The sequence below is a fragment of the Gymnoscopelus braueri genome (assembly GCF_963280865.1).
Source record: "Gymnoscopelus braueri genome assembly, chromosome: 9".
Taxonomy (NCBI): domain Eukaryota; kingdom Metazoa; phylum Chordata; class Actinopteri; order Myctophiformes; family Myctophidae; genus Gymnoscopelus; species Gymnoscopelus braueri.
In genome coordinates, this window is record NC_137610.1 from 35731691 (window position 1) to 35755360 (window position 23670).

General features: G+C 40.2%; 4 protein-coding genes across 5 annotated transcripts in view; 3 read left to right on the plus strand and 1 right to left on the minus strand.

The window, feature by feature from the left end:
- The first annotated feature begins 589 nt into the window (after window positions 1-589).
- Window positions 590-2873, plus strand: rep15 (RAB15 effector protein). The gene is made up of 3 exons (XM_080437091.1): window positions 590-843; window positions 1494-1928; window positions 2211-2873. Exons 2-3 carry the CDS (start codon window positions 1545-1547, stop codon window positions 2760-2762), a joined length of 936 nt encoding a protein of 311 aa, XP_080293217.1. The 5' UTR covers window positions 590-843; window positions 1494-1544; the 3' UTR covers window positions 2763-2873.
- A 1237-nt stretch (window positions 2874-4110) lies between these two features.
- Window positions 4111-9986, minus strand: poglut3 (protein O-glucosyltransferase 3). Its single transcript, XM_080437174.1, has 6 exons — window positions 9650-9986; window positions 9068-9265; window positions 8374-8657; window positions 7398-7602; window positions 6948-7144; window positions 4111-6802 (listed from the first exon to the last, which is right to left on the minus strand). The coding sequence occupies exons 1-6, from the start codon at window positions 9894-9896 to the stop codon at window positions 6362-6364; spliced, it is 1572 nt and encodes a 523-aa protein (XP_080293300.1). The 5' UTR covers window positions 9897-9986; the 3' UTR covers window positions 4111-6361.
- Window positions 9987-11452: 1466 nt separating this feature from the next.
- Window positions 11453-18119, plus strand: dkk3b (dickkopf WNT signaling pathway inhibitor 3b). The gene is made up of 7 exons (XM_080437877.1): window positions 11453-11783; window positions 12517-12630; window positions 12866-12946; window positions 15356-15448; window positions 15636-15780; window positions 17111-17261; window positions 17729-18119. The coding sequence occupies exons 1-7, from the start codon at window positions 11580-11582 to the stop codon at window positions 17751-17753; spliced, it is 813 nt and encodes a 270-aa protein (XP_080294003.1). The 5' UTR covers window positions 11453-11579; the 3' UTR covers window positions 17754-18119.
- Window positions 18120-20535: 2416 nt separating this feature from the next.
- Window positions 20536-23670, plus strand: part of far1 (fatty acyl CoA reductase 1) — a 42836-nt gene continuing 39701 nt past the window's right edge. For both annotated transcript variants that reach the window (XM_080437952.1, XM_080437951.1), the window contains exon 1: window positions 20536-20670. The gene's annotated coding sequence lies outside the window, so the exon portion shown is untranslated. The remainder of the gene's footprint in view (window positions 20671-23670) is intronic.

A 23670-nucleotide genomic window follows, 5' to 3' on the forward strand; every position in this document is an offset into this window, starting at 1 on the left:
GACAGAGATGAGATGCAGAAGGAGAGGAGGCGGGCTCAGACGGCACTGGTCTGATGGGACTGTATTGCCTCAGTAAAGCCTGTCAATCAAACCCCAGAGACTAATAGCAACCTGCCTCATACCTGTACCTCAAGGCTACCATCTTACACTACAGTGTGAAGCCTCTTCCAGACACTTTTGTTAGCCACGTTATACCTCATATTACTATAGAGATACTGTGGTGAGAAATCACCTTAGAAATTGCATTGGTGTAGGACAAAGCACATTACACTGTAATGCTGACAGTTATTATGATCATAATAAATGATCCCATCGTCTTTTCTACAACAATTAACACAAGGCATATTTTGAATGCTTTGTCATTTCCCTATGCAATAATCCAGTAATGTTGATGTTTTCCACTACTTGCATATATACAGTGTTACTATTATATGATACAAAATATGGGATAAATGTGAGCTTTAATCTCCATAAATAAACGGTTGTAGTGCCTCACCCACACTACATGTCCTTATTTGTGGCTGCTTTGAGAAGGTACAGTTTTGTGGTTTGTTTGCCCATTACACCCTTGAGGCTCTTCCGTGTCTAGATGCTGCTATACTCCCAACTAACTGGTAAGATTAGTCCTTTTTCTTTTGTTGACTTACTCAAACTTTTTGCTACTTACACCCCACCAATGCTAAGACTAGTGATTAGGAACTCGACCCCAGATCCTCCTCATGATCCCAGTAGGTTAGACATTTGAGGTCTGCTGTTTGTGCTGTTACTTCGGTGGACTAACCTCTAAGCTTCACATCACTACAGGAGAGGAGAGCAGGCAGTTCTACATCAAGACCCATTCTGGTGAGTAATGTTATTAACTTCAAATTCATCTCAGCACTTCATAAATGCTGTAGTTCATGTTAACTTGTTGTTCTAAAAACACTGTCTGAATCAAATGGTCATGATCATTTGACCATTTGTCCACAACAGAAAGTTAATAAGAGTGTGAACTGCTTGGTGATTTGGTTTTAAATTCACGATTCAAGTAAAAATCATGATCATTACAATGGCAGGTGTTTTCATTGAGCTCTTGAAAATGCTAAACTGAAGGGGTATTTCACTTTGAAATTCTGGGGCATTTTAACGTCTACTCTGGCTTTACTTGGATCCCAGACAGTTTTTAAGTTGCTTGATTGAATATTTAGAATTTTTATATTCATTTTATCAGACATGCCCCCCTCCTATATTAACACATTGAACTTTAAATTCCATTTCAAACGGTGTTAGACTTATTGAAAACACACGTCCCTGGTTCTGGTGACTGATCTGTCCTTCTAAGGGGGGGGGGGGCAGTGTTTTTTCAATTGCTTTTTTAATTTATTTTTAAAACATAAAAAAATAATACGAAATACCCCTTTAAAATAAATTCTGATGATATTGCATTATTATTGTGTTTTCAATTTGACAGTTTAGGAAAACATGCATAAATATTTGTATTTATATCTTTCCAGTGTATTAGGGAGACCACCATCTGACCTGTTGAACCCTATTGTCCCTACATCATGGGCCTGTTCAAGAGCAAGCCCTCTGCTCCACGCTTCCAGCCCCCCAAGTTTTTATCCTCTTTCAACGCTTCCATACGCAACGCTTCCATACGCAGCTCTTCTAGTTTCTCCAGGCTCTTCAACAACTCCACCTCCACCCCCTCTCCTGCCCCAGCCCCAGCCCCAGCCCCATCCCTAGCCCCATCCCCAGCCCCACTTGCTCACGACCCATCACAACCGAGCATCTTCTCCACATTGTGGCGGCCAAATCCCTCCAAACCCAATGAACTCGTCCCTCTGTTCAGTGACTGCATCTCCACTGCATCTTCCAGAACCCAGGAGTACCTGGGCTTCAAGGACCCAGAGGACAAGTTCCACCCCAGCCCTGAGGTGCTCGATCAGGTAGAGAACACATTCCTGTTTGGTATTAAGACTGCATCATAAGTCAGAGTATTTGAGACCTTTCCAAACGTTTTACACGTTACTGCACATACAAATACGTCAGAATAATGTCTTTACTGCCCTCACAATTATATTATTAATACTTGTTTTAAATACTCACTGTGTATAAACAAATAAAAAACATAAATGTCCGGTTTGCCAAAATGTGATCACCTGATGTTGAGAAAAAAATCCTGATGTTCACAGGGTTATTATAGTTGTATTGTTTTCTAATTTCCGTAGATCTTTCTCATGACCTACATCTCTCAGAGTGTCAAACTCAACTTGACGGAGATCTTCAACTGTACAGCCATGACTCCTCAGCAACGTATCCTCCTGGGGGTTGACTGGGTATGGGCCGTCCTGGAGAAAAATAGCAAGAACCCCCGGATCCAGATAGCAGTCCAGGTACTGCACCTCCCGGACAACAGAGAGGGTGGCGCTGATGAGGACTGGGCCCCAGAGGTGTGCACAGAAAGCATGCATATGGCACAGCTGGTGTCCAGTCACAGAACCATGTGTGAGAGGATGGTCGATTTCTGTGCATCCATTGGCAGCGACTGCTATGCTCTCTTCTTGTTCTTTGGCAAGAAAAATGATAGGGCGAATATCTATGGTGTCCTCAGCAACAACTTCCATGCTGCAATTGGGAAATGCGACAAAATTGACCGGGGATTGATTGAGAACTTCTTTAAAGGGTCAAGGTATCTCTACACTCCCACAGGCATGCTGCAGACTATCCTCACCAAGAAGGAAGGAGAGCCTCTCACGTTGCTGATTAAGTTCAGCGCCTAAACGTGTGACATTTTATTGCCGGTAGTGTAATTGTTGAAGGACCACTTCACCCATTTTCAACCTATCTTCATATAATTGGTCCTCACTAATGCTCATTAATATGGTACAATTTTTTCCTACTTGGTCTGTGTATCACAGGACAGCTTTGGACAGTTCAGAAACCCGCCTACCAGTGTTATCTTCTTTTGTATAAATCTGTGCCACTGTGCCTTTTTTTTGCAAACTGTTAAAGTATTCAATCAAACATCATCGACGGGGAATCCAAGCTAATAGGAATTATCTGCCTAACGATGATGTCACTGGTAGACAGGTTTCTGAACTGTCCACAGCCCTCCTAAGAGACACAAAGTGAGTAATTTAAAAAAAAAAACATTTTATCATGAGCAGTAGTGAGGACCAATTATATGAAGATAGGTTGAAAATGGGTGAAGTCGTCCTTTAAGAGAAAATGCTAAATAAATAACCATATGGCACTTCTCTATCTACTGAAAAAACATCTTCCTTCTTGGGAGACGCTTATCTAATATACGCAGTATATGTCAAGAACCCCATGTAACTGTACTGTACATAACACTTGGGAGAGTAACTGCATATCCATTGATACTGGTAGTTGGAAGATGTAGTGATGAGAGTGAAAGAGATCATGATTGCCACTCGCAAAACAATAGAGCATCGCAGTTCCCGCCCACTTCCTGGTTCCACTTAAAAAAACTCAATGCATTTTTCCCATTGACATTTCCAAAAATATTTATATCAATTAATTTAAGTCTAGAATCAAGCCATCCAGGGTCCTGGTGAATCTTTTTTGATTTTTTTTCTGTGATTTTTTTTATTTTATATTTAATTATATGATATACTATATTTAATAAATACCCTTTGTTTTGCCGTTTTCAAAAAAGTTTTTTCACAGAATCAAACGTTTTATGGTCATGATTCACCAGGACCCTGGATGGCTTGATTCTAGGCTTAAATTAATTGATATAAATATTTTTGGAAATGTCAATGGGAAAAATGCATCGAGTATTTTGCAGTGGAACCCGGAAGGGCCGGGAACTGCGATGCTCTATAGGCAACAGTGTGAAGAGTAAAAAAACAGAAGAATTTAACAGTTAATAAACATAATCAGTTCGCTAAAATAAAAGTTAATGTGTGAAATGAGAATTTTTAAATGCTGAATTTCAAGTCTCCAGTGATTGTGGGCCACCTCCAGTGTGATTAGAAATTCAGATGACATATTGACTTTTGTGTGGTGAAATTCATCTACTCTCTATTTTGCTTTGCTGATATACCCCACAGAAACAAATAATGGTGGTGAAAAGGTGAAGGTATTTAATGTTTTTTTTTAAATCATTTTTGGCAGCTACCCAATGTCTTCATAATTAACTATACACAAATAAGATTTTGAACAACATCCCACAAGTCTTTCCATGTCAAATGTTTGTTCATTCAGGGAGTGTAATAGAGTATGTGATTGTACAGGCAGACTTCAGGTAATCCCACCCACTGGCCTTATACAGTTTACTCCGGGCAGATGTTGACAAGTTCAATTGGTCTGGTCTACATGAAAGGCACAGGCACAGTAGTCCCACATCCCTACCCACCTGATTGGTCCTCATTGTCCAGAATACATCAAGGTGTTGCTCGAATAATTTCCTCAAACACATTTTCCCCCTCCATCCCTTATTGAATAAGTAAATATGTGCCAACTGGTTAAAGTATTTACTTTAATACTTATCACAAGTGCACACAGTAGATACCTTACCTTGACCTACTTTTTTTTCCAGATTGTATAAATGAAACAATTTATTTGCTTAAAATGTTTTTAAAAATCAGGATACTGGAGCAAGAGTCTGGTTATTGGCATTTTATTTTGTGCAAAGAAACTGAATTGACTGTTTTGAGACCCCATGCCTACGGTGATCAACTCTGGATCATTTAGGGTTGAATCAAGTATTTTGGCCTCAATTAAATCCAGCATGATGATTGACTCTGCAGACATAATGTATTGTTGATCATTTCCATGTGACATGGCAAATGTATGGTTTCAGTTTTTTTTGTGCACATCCCCATTCAAACTCATATGTATATCACCATAATCTTTCATGTCAGTGTCTTATATAGCCATATTGTTAATGTAAAAAGAGGTATTTTATGTCAAGGAGGCTTGCATATGCCGCAAGAAAACATCTGAATTTGAGTTGAAGCAATGATTACTTTAGACTAGAGTAACCTAATAAACATTCAGAACAGCCCGCATAAATTTGTGGGCTATTTATCTTAGGAATAGTAGAAACATTTTACAATTTGCAGGTTGTGACAATGACATGAAATGAATAAAATATATTTATGGATATTGGATAACAGTCTTTTCCCAAGGTGTGGAGGATGTGTTCTTGGTACAGCAGTTGAGAATGTTCATGCTGTTTTGAAGAGGATTAGTGGCAAATTATGAGTTACTACATACAGACGTTCATCCTACACAGTAAAAATACAAATTCAAGCAAGCATGCAACTTTCACAATTTTTATATATATGCAATGGTAACAAGTTCAGCTAAACACGAGTGGCCTTTTAATAGAAAAATATAATTGGTTTAAATGAGTAATATTCACTGCAAAAATTTGTATAACAATACAAATGTCACTTATTTTTTAAAAAACGCTACAATGAAGTGAAATGAATGAAGGAATAGTGTATTCAGAAACTACTGTTGTCAGAAGATCCAGTGCTTCAGGTCATACGGAGACATTCTTTAACTTTACCAAAGGCAGCTTTAAAAGGTATAAAAGGAATACTGCATTACAATTAAATAACAGTTAAGACATTATTCATACTGAATTCATACCAACTGGAATGGAACTCTGGGATTTGTAATACTATTGTAGCGCATTGCTCGTTCAGGGGGCATGGCCGCTGTTTGCTATGTGCACCGGTTGGAGTGGGCCAGTTCTGCAGCTTATCCTATCGACTTCACACTTGACACTGAGCGGTTCGTGAGATGCGTGCACCTACTCATAGCAGGCCAGGGCCGTTCTGGAGAACCCCTAATCTGATTGACTTCACAATCTACACAGTGCACTCTCTTGGGTCCTCAGCAGTACACCTGCTATAAACGGTTCTTGAGATATGCTGAGGACAGTCAGACACACAGACAAACACACACACAGAGAATCTTGGAATATATAGATTGATTAAACACACTTGATGTGACCACCACCAGTCACCACATGGTGTCGCCAAATAAAACTGAAAATCCTAGAGAGTATGACTTTCACACAGCAGAACAGAACCTTCCTGAAGACATTTCTTGGGCTACATTTACAGGAATAGAAACTAAATGTCATATCACTTTATGTAAAATTATCCTCGTTAATCAGTTTTGTCTCTTATCGATTTAAAGAAAATGTCATAATCTTTTAACAAAATCCCACCTCTCTATTGTCCAAAATGAAATTAAGGAGCAGACAGGATAATTGATTGAAAGTGCAATGACCATGGGTTCTTGCGAACAGTAGAATTTTGATTTACTGTACTCACTGTTTTGACAATACGGTAATACTGTATATTACAATGCAAATGTACCTTACAAACAAAGTCTATCATAGTTCTTCCTTCTTCATGGTGGGTTCATCTTTACCAGTTTCACGCTCACATTTACACTCAGTGTGGTCATCGGTCTCAGACACAAGCTCCATGTCTGGATGTTGTGTTGGCTGACCTGACTGTCGCTCGGAGTACATCTGTAGTACTTTGTAGTAGTAACAATACAATCTGTTCGGTCGCAGCAGTTCTCTGGCAGCTGCCTGGCCTGCTTCTGCAATCTTCTGTGCTTCCGCATCATTCACTTTCGCCCATTTGATTTTGTCAATGAGGTCAGACAAGCTTCTCTCCACAGTGATGTAGTGGATGCCTGGTTTCAGATGTGTGTAGAAGTGCTCATAATACGGGGAGTTCTGTTTCAGGACCAGACTGTTTCCCAGCATTAAGTAAGGAAATCGATATGCAGCCACTGTTCCATCCACATTCACTTGGTACTTGAACTAAAAAGTAGGACAGAAACGTATTACCACGTATTTTAATTTAAAGACATTATTTTAAAAATATTTAAATTATTATTTTATTTTTAAACATACTGCCATGGTGAGGAATGGGGGACAGACAATGGAACAATAATTCTTCTCTTACCTTGAAGAAATCAAAGAATCCGACAAGTGATGCTTTCCCTATATGTTTCTCTCTGTCCCTGAAAAAGAACCATCCTGTTATTCCTGCATCCAACAACTCAGGGTTTTGCTTGGAGAGAGAGGCCAGGTGAAGACGTTCCTCCCGACTGTCTCTGCCTCGGAAAAAAGCCTGTTCCGTTTTATTGGGCCATGAAGGTCCTAGAAGTTGCAGAATCAAATGTCATACTGTAAGTATTAAGCTTATCCTGAACAACTAATCCTGTCTAGATGGATAAAGATGCATTCACAACTAGTGACATTCTGGAGAGAAATCGAGATTCAAATTATTTTTCACTTTAAATAAAACAAAATCACTTTACACTCGGCAAACGGTGGTGCAAAAACAGATGTAAGTCAATTCCTCATTACCTCCACATATCACAAATTACTACTGTGTTTATATGTGAGTTACCTGTGTTTCCTTGGATAGAGAGCAGGTCATTGGTCACACCTCTCATAGCCTCCAGGGTGGAGTGAGTGGTGTCATAGGTAGGGAGGATGATATCCCGTGTGTCTGTGGAGCCACACCACGAGAGGATTGGAAAAGCATCGGTTTTCCTCGTCTCTAATGGCCAGTCTCCAACATTGATATAAAATTCCACATCAGGCAACCGCACCTTTAAGATCAAATAACATCGATTCACCCATGAATAGGAAGTAAGACATCACTTCACAAGTGGCTATTATACTAAAGGAAATTTGAGCCGGAGTTGTATGAGTTGATGTGCCTGGTGGCGGCGATAACACTAGCCAACATCACTAAATACTGACAAAACATTCAAATAGTTGGGCAAATATACAGGCGAGGAAACACCTGTACATTCCAGACAGGTTTTAACCACTTGAACCCTATTCCTATTGTTTCTGCAAAAATAGCAGCTGTACAAGCTTGTGAGCTTGTAGATCGACAAAGATATTTAGTGTAGAGCCATTGGGAATCCAGTGAACTAAGTATAGGGCCCTTGGGAATCTGGTCAAACTAATAAGGTTTAAGTCACCCTGAAATGTTTCATGGATATGTTCGTTGCAAATCAAATCATGAAACCTACTGTCTTATACCAAGGCTTAAGGCTGCTTAGTTTATTTAACTTAGTCCTAATTTGGTACTGAAATGATATGCACTTTACTGTCACCTTTATACAGCATGTCACCCAGCAATTAATTGATGGCACATGCAGCATGCAGTCAGTTAAATCCTTGAAAAATGCACAGACACGACTACTAACACACACACACACACACACACACACACACACACACACACACACACACACACACACACACACACACACACACACACACACACACACACACACACACACACACACACACACACACACACACACACACACACACACACACACACACACACACACACACAATCTTACCTTCCTTTTTAAGGAGAGCAACATTTCATCAGAGAACATCTTGAAGTCTGTGTATTTCCCCAGTGTGCGTCGATACACTTGGTTATCGAGGATGGCATAGTGAATGAGACCTCCTCTGTTGGCAAATCTAGGAGGAAGCTCCTGACGGAGTCGCTGCAGATCGACTATGGGAAAAGAACTGAGGTCCTCCAGAATCTGAGGCTCCTCAGCAGGGCATTGCATGATGCTCTCCCAGATGTTACTATCAGGCTCAGGACAGTCACAGTATTCATGGTAGACTGGACCTAATGGTTAAGAAAGATAGAATTTATTTGTTTAATCCCTAAGGGGAAATGTGGCAATTTCAGAGGCAAGGTATGTAGTGTACAGTAGAAGGAAAGTAGCATAAAGATATACAATACAGTACGTACTGTATTCTAAATAAAATATACATTAGGCTTAACCCCTATGACTCTCACACCAAGTGATGAGTTGAGAGGCACGGGCAGGCCCACTTTAAAGTAGTATCCCTTTACAATAGATTTAATCAGCACAACTATAGTACCTAAGCATTTATTCCATTTGTCTGTATGATATATAATAATTTCTCAAATCTCAGAAACCGTACAATACTGCACATGAAATATTATATAATATATTTTATTTACGCTGGCTTAACACATGTAGAAGAAAGAAGTGTATATAAAGTATATACCTTGAAGGATATAGGGTGATTTGGCAACTGCAACCTCTTGATGAAGTATTTCAATCTTCAGCCCTGTCATTGTACTGCCATATAGTCGATACCTTGCAAGGAAGGAGCCATCTCCTCTGTCCAGAGGAGGAGGAACATGGATACGGATATGTTCCTTCTGGGCCAGGGAGGTTATCCTCACTTTAAAAGTGTCCTTACCTACAAACAAGGTGTTTTGTGCAGATGTGACATTTATTCCTTCAAATATGCTGAGACAGGCTGGTCATATCTCAAAAACTAGTGTTTTCTTTTTTTTAATTGGTGGATGAACATACATAGAACATACTAGGCTACTTCATAGATAAATTGATGACATTTCTGGGGTTACTTCTATTCTCATCAATCACCGAAAAATAAATAAAGCACTAATAGAATGTAATGTTTAGCCTTATGACACTTATTACAACTTAAAAGGGAAAAGTACATTTTGAAGATTTGGGTTGTCAAAAAGAACAAAAAAGGGGGGGGGGGGCTTGAAAAGCATTGGGCTAGGCACCAAAGATGTCTTTTTCTGATCATGAATAAGGATGTATCATGATTTACCTGGAGAGAATGTCAAGTTTTCTCCTTTTGAGTTGACAGCCTGAATGAAGAAGAAGCGGACAGGTACAACCACACTGGGGTCAAGAAGACCTGAACCCCAGATGAGAGATCTTTCTGGGCTGATCTCTGTATTCTCACTAAACGGGAGGTTTGTCCAAATAATGAACACAATCGGGATCATAAACCTACAAGAGACCGATAAGTTCTCGTTACGCTTGAAGACGTTCACGGTTCTTCTGCAAGTCATCCTGCTCAGGACTTTCCAACAGTGGTCTATTTTATTTTAACAAACTTTTCAATGTAAATGTCTGCAACTTCTCTGCGGACATGTTGTCGAAGACAGTTGCGCTTAGTGAAGATGATGTTCACATGTTAGAGTGCAGCAAACAGAAGAGTTGTGTGACGGACAGTCCCTCCAACCAATCACGGACCGAGTCGTGTCTTGGATATTTCCGGTCTGCTCGGTCGACGTATGCAGTCACTGGAAGTTCAACAGAGAGGCACATCTTTCTTTGTATTGATCTACTCATATGTAATAGTAGGCTATAGGTTATTTTATGTACACTATATTATGGCCGTTATGTACAGTGTAAAATAAATACTAAATATGCTTATAGTATAGACTTCAATATTAACTCTAGAACTATTTCAGAGGCTGTTAGTAGAGCAAAGTTAACGTTAAAGTTTGAATTCTGGATTAAGATATAATGGCCCTATACATTCTCTATTCTCTGTCGCGTGTAGAAAAAACAAAACGAAACAAAAAACTGCTTCATACTGGTCTAATCGTACCTCCTTCAAACACGCATGGTGCCACTGTGGCACCATGCGTGTGCCACTCTACATTCATTTTTTCTTTTCCCCCCCTTTTTTTTTTACAATATGCTCTTAATTGCTTCATCATGACAGCTGCACTTTCTCCACACACACGCGTGTGTACACACACAGACAGACAGACAGACAGACAGACACACACACACACACACACACACACACACACACACACACACACACACACAAGCAGAGAGAGAGAGAGCTCAACAACTCATACTGTATAATCATGTGTATTCCAAACCGAAAAAGAATGTGGCGAAGTGTTTTATTTTATTTAATGATACGAGTGAGATTGATAATCAAACAGGTGACAAGATGAGGAAACCGAATCTGAAGGCTCTTCCATTTCTCAAACATAGCAGCTGTTATTATGTTTGACTTGTATCTGTGATATTATTTTAGACGGCACAGCACGACCTTGCGAGCTGTCAACTGATGGGGAAAGGGTGCCATCTGTTGGTGGAAACATGTAAATGTAATCATTCCTCGGCACACAGTGTTCAATAATGAGCGCAGTCAGGAGAGCTCGCAATGCTCGCATCGTTCTCTTAGTTCACTTCATGCATAAATAATGTTCTTTTGAGCGTTGTGCGAAATAACCATGTTTTCCTTGTAGCTTTATTGTATTTAAATTAAACTGTGTGGTTAAAATGTTGGCTAAACCATTGTTTTCTTTCCAATTAAAAGTTGAGAAATAACTTTGTTCCCCCATCAAGATAGGCTATTCGGGTTAGAATCTCTCTCTCTCTCTCTCTCTCTCTCTCTCTCTCTCTCTCTCTCTCTCTCTCTCTCTCTCTCTCTCTCTCTCACTCTCTCCATATCTCCTGCGCTCCATCTCTATCTGCCTGTCTGCCCCCCCCCTCTCTCTCTCTCTCTCTCTCTCTCTCTCTCTCTCTCTCTCTCTCTCTCTCTCTCTCTCTCTCTCTCTCTCTCTCTGACACACTCCTCCAGACCAGACTTTCCAAATAAAACACATCCTGCCCTGCCTCTGCATGCCCTGCATGCGTCACGCACCTCCATCCACAGTGTAGCTGTAGCCTACTTCAGTTTGTCCACTGAGTGTCTGTCTCCACAAACATCTGTACAACAAGGAACAATGTCTGGTCCCTGCACCGCTGCGTGGACGATGCTGTCAGTGGGCTCCTATGTGTCTCTGTGTCTGTTAGTGACCAGTGGTGGCCTGGCGGATTCCCTGGAGGACACACTGCAACGGGGCACAGTCAGTCTGAATGAGATGTTCCGAGAGGTGGAAATGCTGATGGAAGACACACAGCAGATACTGGAGGAGGCAGTTGACCAGGTTTGCCCTTTTTTAATATATTTTTGATAGGTCATTTTTATTAATGTGTTTTTTTAATTGTATTCAGGTTGTTTCACAATGAATTCAAGCCGTTAGGAAATATCCGTAAGCCAGGATCAAATCCACGGGGAGACAGCATCTGTTTTATGCATGAATTGCTTTCTGGCAGTGTTTCTGGGTCGGGAAACATTTGTGGGTCGTGGACAGATTTTTATGGGTCATGAGTAATATCCTTTTCCCCCCTTTTTTTAAAACAATTAAAAAAATCAAAAGTCAAAAAAGTTTAATCTAAAATTGTCTGAAATTGCAAGAATTTCTAAACAAATTTAAAAAGAACTTCATATTTGAAAAAAAAGATAGACACTTTTAAGGAGTAGCCTATTGAAAATAGCAGATCTACAAGCTCACAACTGAGCTTGTAGACAAAAGCGCCCATGAAACTCACAAGTGAGCTTGGAGATGGGCTATTTTCAATAGTTTGGGTCCTGGGGAAACATCAAATTTCTCTTTTGGGTCTCGAGCTAAAAAGTTTGGGAACCAGTGACTTAAGGTCTATATTATAGGTAGCTGGTATAGCCTAATTCTTTGCCCTTTATGTTGGATATTGAGCCAGGCACATTCTCACAAATTGTTTACTGTTTCAGGTCTATTAAAATGTTCTACAATTCTAATTGTCTGCATGAGATTTATTCTCAATTTCCCAAACAATTTCTGATATCCTGGTTTACACCAGATTGCTGCAGAGAGTGCAAAATCATCATCTCTACATTCACTGGACCTCATTCCTAACTACCACAACCTCAGTGATGGAGACAGAAATGTTCAGCTCCTAGACAGAACTGACAAGGTTGGTATTCACTCAACTGAGACTGAAAATGTATCTTAAAATATGTAATACTTTTCCTGTCATCTCTTTAGTATCTTAACATATCTTTTAAAAACTTTCTGTAGACAACTTGACATTGAGTTTAGTATTAGTTTCATGGGCGCTTTTGTATTCAGAGCCTGTTTTTCCTTTGTTTTCCTATATTTTTCTAAAGTCAGGCATGTCTCCTGACTCTCCTCCTGTATCTTGCTTCTAGCAAATTGACAACAAAACAGGAGATATTCATCTTTCACATATCCATACGGAGATCAGTGGCCAATGGAATACTGTGGATCATGTAAGATTTATATTGTTTGATATTCCATGTGATATGTTTATTCTGTTTATGGACCATTGACTGAAGAGATCAAGTGTTCTTTACAACGCTGTTAAACCACATCTAACTGCCCCAGTTTCAGACAGACCATATGTTTCTTATCCATGACTCCTTATTGGTAATGACACAATGTTAGGTTCACAAATTAAGCTGAGATTCCCCAGCCTATCATTTATATTTTAATTATGTTTTTCAATTCAATAATTAGCTGACCTATTCTAGGTATTACTACTTCAGCCATATACATTTCACATCGCCGTAACTTCTAAACATATAAACCCCAAGAATTCCTTAGTCTTGCAAGTATAAACAAAAACGATGGAATAATTTCATGAACTATGGTCGTATTGTCTCACCACATTTTATAAAGAATTAGGTCATCCCTAACTAGCGTACATAGGCCTACCATATACTTTTCATAGTTTTAGCCAGCAGGAAACCAGAAAGGATTTAGGTCATTATTCCTCCTTACTGCCTGTTTTGCCATCATGCAGTTTATACGGTAATACTTTTTTTGATGTTTTTTTTTTCTTCTTTCTTTTCCTGGCATCCTTACAGAATGTGGTTACGTTTATAGAGCATGCTGCTGGAAACAAAATGCCAGCGGGCCAAGTAAGCAAGCTGGCAAGCCAGTCAGGGAAAGATCGACTCTGCTGTATACTAAAAAGACTCTGTAAAAGCACAGTCATTTAAAGAAAAAAGAAAAGAAAAAAGGATCTCCCACAAACACCTTGGAGAAATTGCACTTCAGTTTGGTTGCTAGGTGATGGAAAAGTTGGAAGATGTTTTTATGAAGAGAAAATGAAAATAAGTGACTACTGGGCTATAGTGTGACTAATAGCAGCTGTAGCCATGTGGGATGTATTAAGAAAATTGCAGACTACCACTGTGGTCCACTGTGTTTAGTCTCTCCAGTATGTCTCTGTCTGCCCCAGTGGCCTCTTGTCATCAGATCAATGATCATCACTTGTCACAGTAAAATACTGAAGATACATTCACAATGTTTAACAACTTATTTCCATTGAGGTATCTACGAAACAAAAGGGAGTTGTCGAGAGTGAATTAGAATGGTACACAGTAAAACACTCAGTGTTAATTTAACTGAGTGTCAAAATGGACCATTTTTACATTCAGAGTTAAATGAATACTGAGAATTTAATTGTGAATGGGAAGAGAGTTATACTGAGGACCAATGCCAGACACGCAGTCCAAATCGTGTCTGGACAAGGTTTATCACACTGTAGATGTAGTGTGTGTGTGTGTGTGTGTGTGTGTGTGTGTGTGTGTGTGTGTGTGTGTGTGTGTGTGTGTGTGTGTGTGTGTGTGTGTGTGTGTGTGTGTGTGTGTGTGTAATAATAATAATAAATAATAATAACAATGCATTCCAAATCGTGTCTAGACAACGCTTTTCACACTGTAGAAAAGTGTGTGTGTGTGTGTGTGTGTGTGTGTGTGTGTGTGTGTGTGTTTTCACACATATGCATGTTTGAACATGCGCGCGGGCATGGATGTGTGTCCTTGTACGTGGGTGACTGGGTGTAGTCTGCCTGAGCCTTTTTTGTATTATTTGACATAGTAGATTGGAAACAAACCTATCTCATAGCATGCTCACATTATGAGGACTGGCGCATTATGAAAGTAAATAGGTGATGCATCCTCAAGCTCAGTGACATAAATGGTTAAGAAATGCAGTAGATCTTGGTTCAATGTCTGCATGTTGCTGTCCTGTTGGTTGCTATAACTTTGTTGGAGCCCTTAAACTTTAAGGTTTAAAGGATTGCCCTCATGTTGTGAATGTCCTGCAAAATGGAAATTGTTTTTGTGCTTTTGATTTAGTTTTTAACATTGCCAGACAGTCAGCTCTACAGCGCCTGTTGTTTCAGTGACTTGGCTTGATTTCCACACTGACTCCCCTGAGGGAGGACAGAAAGATAAAAAGCTCTTGAGTAGTTGGGTTCATTGGCCTCATTTTTGGCCCATGCTGTTTCCTCTGTCTGCAGAAGAAAACTAAGACTGAATCCCAAATATTAAGTAAAATGTTCTCCAATGGGTTTCATAGAGAGAGAGTTAGACTAGACTAGTCCTAAATAAAAAGTATTCTCTTTTAAACTGGAGGAGGTCAGATCAGTTTTGATGTACTGTAGCAGGGCAGGATCTACTCTATTCAGAATTCAGCTAATCTGCTTTTGTAAACAAATATCAGAGCTATTACTTTTGTCAGCCACTGACTATATATGGGTTTGTTTACTAAATTAAATATAGCAATTCTATTGTCCATTCTAAGATGAAAAAATGAAAGGCCTTGTCTTCTCTAATCTTATTAATTCTATGCTCTTTTTCTTTTTATAACACTACTATACCTCACGCCAGGAGTGCATGGTTGATGAAGACTGTGGTGATATGAGATACTGCCTGTATGAGATTGAGAGCTCCAAATGTCTTCCCTGCATACCAACGGATATGGTGCGTAAACAATCGTGTGATTTATGAAAGTCAACATGGCAGGCAGTAGAGAGGTAGAGTGTTATATTGCATAAAATCAGTATTAACAAAGTGGGCCATGAAATAGATTTTGTGTCTACAAAGCGCAATTGTGAGTGCATTAATACAGTGCTTTTGTGTGTTTGTGTGCATGTGTGTCCTCATTCAGCCCTGCACTAAGGATGAAGAGTGCTGCTCAGGTGATATGTGTGTGTGGGGCCAGTGTTCAGTTAATGTCACCAGAGGAACAGAAGGAACTATTTGTACGTTCCAGAGTGACTGCAGCGCTGACCTCTGCTGTGCGTTCCAAAGAGGTGAGTTTGAGTATAGACTAGGTCAGATTTCCAAAAATCTTAACCCGAAGGAAAATCGTGTTAATTGATGACATACATGTTTTCTAGGGGTATTAAGGGTGCTGAATCCAACTCAGAAATAAGCGCTAATGCCTCTAAATTGACAATTTAAAGATGGCGGCCACCACTATGCTGAAATAGTATGTTGGCTAAACAAGGTAGAAACTTGATTGAATTTTTTTTCATACAGTATATGGGGAATCCAATGGCATAATCTGTGATTTGAGATCAAATGTGAGGAAACTGCTTCAAACGCTTAATATATATTGTAGAAATTGTAATGTTACTACCGGGTGTCTATAGGCGGACGAGTATGGGCTATGGAGCCACTAAGGTAGGAAGATAAGGGGGGTCTGTGTGTGTCCGTCTGTGAGCAGCTAATCTCCGGCACAGTTGGACCGATCAGCACGAAACTGTGCACGCACACTCCTTGGAGGCCAAGTAAAAACCTCTGCCCCAATTTCGGCCTAAAATCTAATTGCAGACTTGAAACTAGCGTGAACCAAATAGTTTTTTTATTTTTTATTGTTTTTGCAGGTTTCTGACGGATTTCGGATACCTGTATATACTGTACACACTGTTATCAAAATGGCTGAATATGATATTAAAAAAAAAAAAAAAAAAAACATATATTATTGTTTTATTTTTATTTATGTTTTGGGTGGGCAGAAAAACCTATGCCCACCTGTGGCTACGCCCCTGGACCTCGGTCATAGTGTAAGCAGCAGAGTTTCTGAGTTACTGTGCATGTGCTGCCACAGGCTATGGGATCTGTTGTCACGGTTACAGTCCCTGCTGCAGGCTATAAGATCTGCAGCCGGTCGTTGCACCTACCGTTGAGGCTACAGTCGTGTTATTATCACAAATAACTTAGCAGAAACAACGTCATGGACTTCTCAGGTTGTAAATGACCAGGATGTCAGATACAGCATACAGTATAGTTGTATACTGTGTGTGTGTGTGTGTGTGTGTGTGTGTGTGTGTGTGTGTGTGTGTGTGTGTGTGTGTGTGTGTGTGTGTGTGTGTGTGTGTGTACACACACGTATATAAAGTCCTCCAACTAAATAAATAAAACACAAGTGATTGGAGCATTAAAAAGAAAATCCCAATAGAGGACATAAATTCAGTTAATGATCTTAACTAATGAGGAGGAGTTAATAAGGGCCCTCGACACTGCCTCAGAGTATGTGATGATGCAGAAGCCAGTAGCCTACTGTTTATTCCCTGTCTTTCCCGTTATCTCCCCTCTCCTCCCTATATGTCATTTTACTCTCTCTCTCTGTTTCTGCAGAGCTATTATTTCCAGTGTGTAACCCCCGCCCGGAGCAGGGGGAGTCCTGTGTGAGCCACCCTAACCTGCTGATGGACATGCTGGCCTGGGACCAAGAGGGACCCCGTGACCACTGTCCCTGTGCCCCTGGCCTCCAGTGCAAACCCCATGGGTGAGAACAACAATGGCATCAAAGACATGCTCAGTGGAGTGAACGAATTCTATAGAATATAACTTTTTTTGAGGTGACAGTGGAGTTTAAACCCTATATACTCTATTTAGAGCCACTGGTATTTCCCACTACACCAAAAATAGCCGATCTACAAGCTCACAATGCATAGCGCTGTGACGCGTTCAGCTGTGAACTTGTGGTGTTCGTCCCCAGAGTAGGGATGTCAGGCTTCATGTTAAACTGATCATTGTTGTATTTTGTGCAGAAAATGTCTGCATAAAATGCAAACAAAATCACTCCTGGGTTTGAAACAGTAGAGAAGATACACTGAAAAATCCTGAGTGTTCATTTAACTCAGAGTGCACACATTTGGTTACATTTGTACGCTCTCAAAATTACTAATGGATAAATGAACATTGGGTTAATATTGTGTTTTCCCCAAAATCTCTTTCTGATTTTTTTTTTAGACGTGGATCTGTTTGTGGGAAGTAGCTGGCTGAGAAGGTCCCTGGAGTCTGGAGATGAATGACTGATCTATCAAAGAGCAAAGCTGGTATTTTAAACTTCGTAACCCTGTCCAGAAGTGATGCTGTAATTGACTTCAGTTATTCAAACAATCAAAGACTGCTCCAATAACTGACAATGCAAGGTGTTGTTTCTGACAGGACTCACTGGTTGCACTACTGCATTATTTGTGCCTTACTAAAACATTTTTAGATAGCACATTTCTCTGATATATCTGATATAACTCAATGGAAATTAAAGACATGTTCTTAGTTTTATTGACTAAGGACCAAGAAGAGTATTGCTGAAAGGTGTGTAATCTTTTAATATGAATAAACGTTGAAACAAATGGAATTGTTTTTATTTATTTTCAATACGGTAAAGGTAGCTTGGAACACTAGATGGCAGCATTGTGATCTTTTTTTACAGAACAGATGAAATATCACTCCCTGTCCCTGCCCATTCCAATGTGTGTGTGTGTGTGTGTGTGTCACTCACATCACACATACACATAAATAGCATAAATAACATACATAAATAACATGTAATTAGACAATTTACAAACTATAATTACAATAATGGATATAGAGTGCATCACTCTTTGTCACATACACATACACAGACATTTTAATTATTAATCAACATCAATATAAAACCATTAGCATATGTGGGTGTATAGATATAAACAGTGCATAATTAGACCATGTGAACTAGGACTGCAATAATGGAGGATACAAAGTGCATCACTTTTCTATATTAACATGGGAAGGAGGGATGCAAAACTAACTGATCAAGCTGGTGAGGTAGGCAAGCTACATAATGTGTATCCTGTCCGTGCATCAATTAATCAAAAGTTCCAGAAGGACTACGGAGTGCTGGCTATTTTCTTATTGTGACGCTACATAGCTAGCTGGAGAGTTGAACAGACAGTCTGGAGATGGTGGCAGAGAGGAGGATGAGGAGAAAGCTTGTGGAGAACCCCTCTCATGCCCTCTATGATGAGCTGGTGAGGAGCACATTTAGCCACTGACTCCACCCATGGTACACACAACACAAAGTTAAACCCTGAGGAAGACTTCACTGTCTAAACGTTGGTTTCATGTTAGAATAAACATTTTGCATCGTGGCTAAGAGCTGTGCGGCCTCATCCTTTGTCAATACTGTTACCTGCCGTGGCCAGCACCTCATCAACACAGGTGTGTGCTCCCTCCTTTTTTGCTTTTGTTTGCCTAACACACCACAAAGCAACCTTGCCAGTTCTTTCTGCTAGCAGCCATCAGGCACCGACTGACCAAAGCTTTCTTGACCCAGGACTAACCTGCACTATTGACTGACTATTGGCTACTTGGACTCTTGACAATGCACAGTTTATAACTGTATTGCTCTACTTATATTTACAGTCCATTCCATTCTGTCAATGTGATATACCTACTACCACTGCTAGGATGTAGCCTATTGCCGAACACATATGGATGGATAACTGTTGATAGACTGTAGGATACTATATTCATTCATTCATATAATAGGCTATATGAATGAAAATAAATATAGTAGCCTACACACAGACACATACACACATTATATATACAGTATAATGGTTACAGAGTGCACACACAGAGATAGGAATTATGAATGCCTCATCAATATTAAGCCAAATGGTGATGCATAAATACTATGTAATTAGACAGTTTACAAACTATGATTGCAATAATGGATATAGAGTGCATCACTCTCTTTATGTCACACATATCTATCTATCTATCTATCTATCTATCTATCTATCTATCTATATTCTGTGTGTGTCTCTCTGTCCCTTTCATCAGATTTCTGTGCCAGACTCTTATCTTATTTAATCTGATCTCCCCCCCCCCTTTTTTTTCACACCACTCAACTCATGCCCAGAGCCTTTCCTGTGTTTCAACTTTGCTACAGTAGGCTATGACACCTGAATTTCCCTCCGTGGATCAATAAAGATGAATCTTATCTCACTCTCTCACGCACAGATAAACACACCACCGTTGTAGAGCAAAAAAAAAGAATAATCTTGACTCTTGAACATAATTATTTTCTAAAAGACTTCAGATAGTGATCAAACACTTCCTTTTCCGTGTAGTAGGGGGGTTAGGTTAGGTGTGGGGGTGACTACTTTTTGAGTATAAGCCTAGTGGTACGACGGTGTCGCGCGTCCAAACACAAGAGATCTACAAGCTTACAACGCGTCCCGTCAGCGCGTTAAACAGCTGTTTTGTATATCTGCTGTTTTTTGTGCACCCGGCACCGTCGTACGACGACATAACCCAGACTATCCTCTTCTTGCTGACGTCACGCACTTTTCATTCTGATGGGACCACCCTTCATGTTTCATTCAGCGTTGCCATGTCCGCTTACTATAAGCGACTTTGGGCATGTTTTTCCTGTAAAGTTGCGGGTTGCGGTTGTTTTAAGTAAGTGTAGTTGCTTATTTGGGCTTGTTATCTATATGTTGTTTAAACTAGTGTTTTTCATGTGAAGGACCCCCAAATTTGTCTGCAGACCCCCCCCCCTTCTGAAAATATGTTGTGTCAGAGACCCCCTACAAGTTTGTGTGGATTCGAAAATATTCCACAATAATAATAAATTAAAAAGTGAGCTTGTAGATCGGCTATTTTCAAATAGCCATGGGGTACAGGTTTAAAGTGCTCATTCTTTTGGGCTTGTTTTCATGGACCTGGCTGCTTAATTCTCTCACAAAATCTGGCAACAGTGGTTTCCTTCCTGTTTTCTGGTCTACTTTCCACTGTGGGCTCCGCGCGCAGCGTCTCTCCCCTCCGACTGTGGCCGTTGGTTGACTCACTCAGACCGGGGAATCACAAGTTAACAGCCGGGGAGGATAAAAAAAAAAACACCTCTTCGATCGATATTTCAGGTACGTGAGGCCGTCATGCGCGGACACGCGGACGCGTCGTAATCTTGACTTGTTGCGGTATACATGTATATATCTTTTTAAATCTGTTTATAATAACGTTGATAAAACTATAAGGATGATTGGAATGAGATGATTGTGGGAGTAGTAAGTGTTGGTTCATGCGAAAGCCAACGTGCGACAGCATGCCTTTCATTTTCCAGTCACGAAAGAGATGCGCAGCGCAAGAGAGATAGCTCTGGTCCATAGCGTTAGAAAGGAGCTATGTTACTTTCGATACGTTGCCCGCACGCCCCTCGGAGCGCAGGCTGCGCAGCCTCTCGTCTCTAGTGAAATTAAAATATATAAAATACGCTTTTGCTACTCACCAAAACAAAGACGGTTTTATAGAGTTGAATGCATACTTTCCTTAGTGGGAACACTCTGAGCGGGGGGCTCAGAGTGTTCCCACTAAGGAAAGTATGCATTCAACTGGGGTGGGGGACCTCAGGTCTAAAACACACATTTTGGCCAGAAAATAAAATATTTCACCGGAAGGAAATTTTCTTTTAGCTACTCCACTGTACTCCACTGCGCCCCCTACAGATCTTGTCGATAGAAAAATTCCATTGACCAAATTTGTAGAGGGCGCAGTGGAGTAACTAAAAAATGTTTTCCCATCCGGTGGATTATTTTACATTTTGGTCAAAATATGTGTGTTTAGACGTGAGGTGGGGGGCTCCGAGTAATCCCATTAAGGAAAGTAGGCTTTCAACATCTTAAAACCTTATTTGTTTTAGTGAGTAGCGAAACCGTATGTTTTAGGTTTACTAAAGACGAGAGGCTGCGGCCACTGCGCTACCAGGGGCCTGCGGGCAACGGCTCCATAGTAACATAGCGTTAAGGAGAACTCCTTCTAACGCTATGGACCAGAGCTACGCAAGAGAGGAAGAAGAGGGAGGGGTGGCTGAACCTAAACGCACTGGTCAAACTAACGTTCCATTAACTTATTCTTTTTAATTTGATAAGATCTGTTGTACCTCCTTGAGGCTTCGGATCTGGAAGGTTCAAGGCCACATATTGCTTTCCAAGGAAGCGACTGCAAATTCATACTGCTTGACGGTGTACCTCAAAACGAATGAGAATTGCTCCTCATCGGTGCTTCAACCAGTGGTGGAAAAAGTACTCTAATTTTTCACTCAAGTATAAGTATCAATACTGCAAAGTAGAAATACTCTGTTACAAGTGAAAGTCCGATATTCAAAAATGTACTTGAGTAAAAGAAAAGTACAAACGTATTGGCATGAAAATATACTCAAAGGACTAAAAGTACTCAGCATGCAAAATGTCCCATTTCACAAGTTTTCAAATCACTAAAATGTTTTAAAAATGTTTTAAAAATAGCAGATCTACAAGTTCATCGTTGTGAGCTTGTAGATGGGCTGAAGTGGTTAATGTAGCCTATAGTTTGTGATTATAATAATGCAAATCTACAAAGTAACTAAAGTTTTCAAATTTGCCTCTGAGATGAAAATTGAAAATACTCCTGTAAAGCAAAAAATACCTCAAAATTGTACTTAAGTACAGTACTTGAGTAAATGTACTTAGTTACTTTCCACCACTGGTTTCAACCATTCGTAGCATATGATATGATCTGCTTCAGTGCGAGCTGTTATTTCGTAGCCTGATGTGCATATAACTTTATAAGTCTGATGGTTGCGCGCCGCCGTGGCTGGTACCGAAAATAGCAGATATACAAGCTCACATGTTGCTGACACCCGGGTTGCCACTATAAGTATAAATCAGGCTTGCTTTAGTGAAGCCTAACTTTTCTGTTGAGAGGTATTGATGGGAGTTTATCGTGTGCTCTGCAAACGAACGGTAGTAACGGTAATGATGGCTGTTGTGTTAACGATGCAGAAGCAACAACATCTGTGTGTAATGCCTGTCACGGGAGCCCCTGCATTCCTACTGTCAGTGAGTGCACAGTGTTGTCCCAGGCTGTACCACCTCCAACTTAGAGAAGTGAGACAGATGTGCTCCAAGTCAGTGGTTCTCAACCTGTGGGTCGGCCCATATGATTTTGGGAGGGTCCCCAGATGACGTTAATGTGACAATTTAAGGACTTTTAAGCATTTTTTTAATACCTCCAAAAACAAGCTATACTATAAAAATTTGTCAAACATTGACCAAATTGTCAAATATTATAAGAAAGAGGCAATTATTTTTAGAAAATAGCCCATCTACAAGCTCACAACACCTCGCAATAGGTCGTCTATTTTCACAATATTTATCTGTGGAACTAAATTGACTAAAAATTAAATTGAATGCTTCAACTCCTATATTGCAAGACCTTGTCAGGGTGGGGGGTCCCCAGTTCAAGTCACAGCCTGAAAAGGTTGAGAACCACTGCTCTAAGTAACGTTGCTCCAATGCTTACTGGATGGGGGAGATCATTGTTTGTCTTGTGTTGACAGTTCGAGGCTTTTGAGATTGAGAAACATGTCCTGGCTTCTCCTAATCTCTCAAGACAGATGGGTTCCCAGATTGTTCTCCTCCAAATAGGGGGCATTGAATGTGGGTGGTGCAGGGTTTGAGCAAATAAAGCATAGAGTCCTATAACAAGTCTTACTGCATTTTTAAATGTTATGCTTTGAAAATTGGAAGGTCTGATTGGCAACAAATTTGACATTTAAAAAATAAATATGAAACCAAGCCTTTGTGACAGTCGAGTGACAAAACCTATTCCTCCTGCAACTTCATATGCCAATTGGTTAATAATACAACCTTGTGCAACGTTTCATCCTTGTCAAGCCATGTCAATGATATTGCCTTCAGTCCACAAACCAACGCAACTCCTTGCATCAAAACCGTTGTAAGGCCAGTCCACACCAGTGCAACTCCTTGCAACTGCCATTAGGGATAATTGTTGCAAGGAGTTGCATGTTGCAAGGAGTTGCGTCGCAAATCATTGGTGTGGAGTGGACTGGCCCTAGGCAACAACATATAATGAACATACGTCTA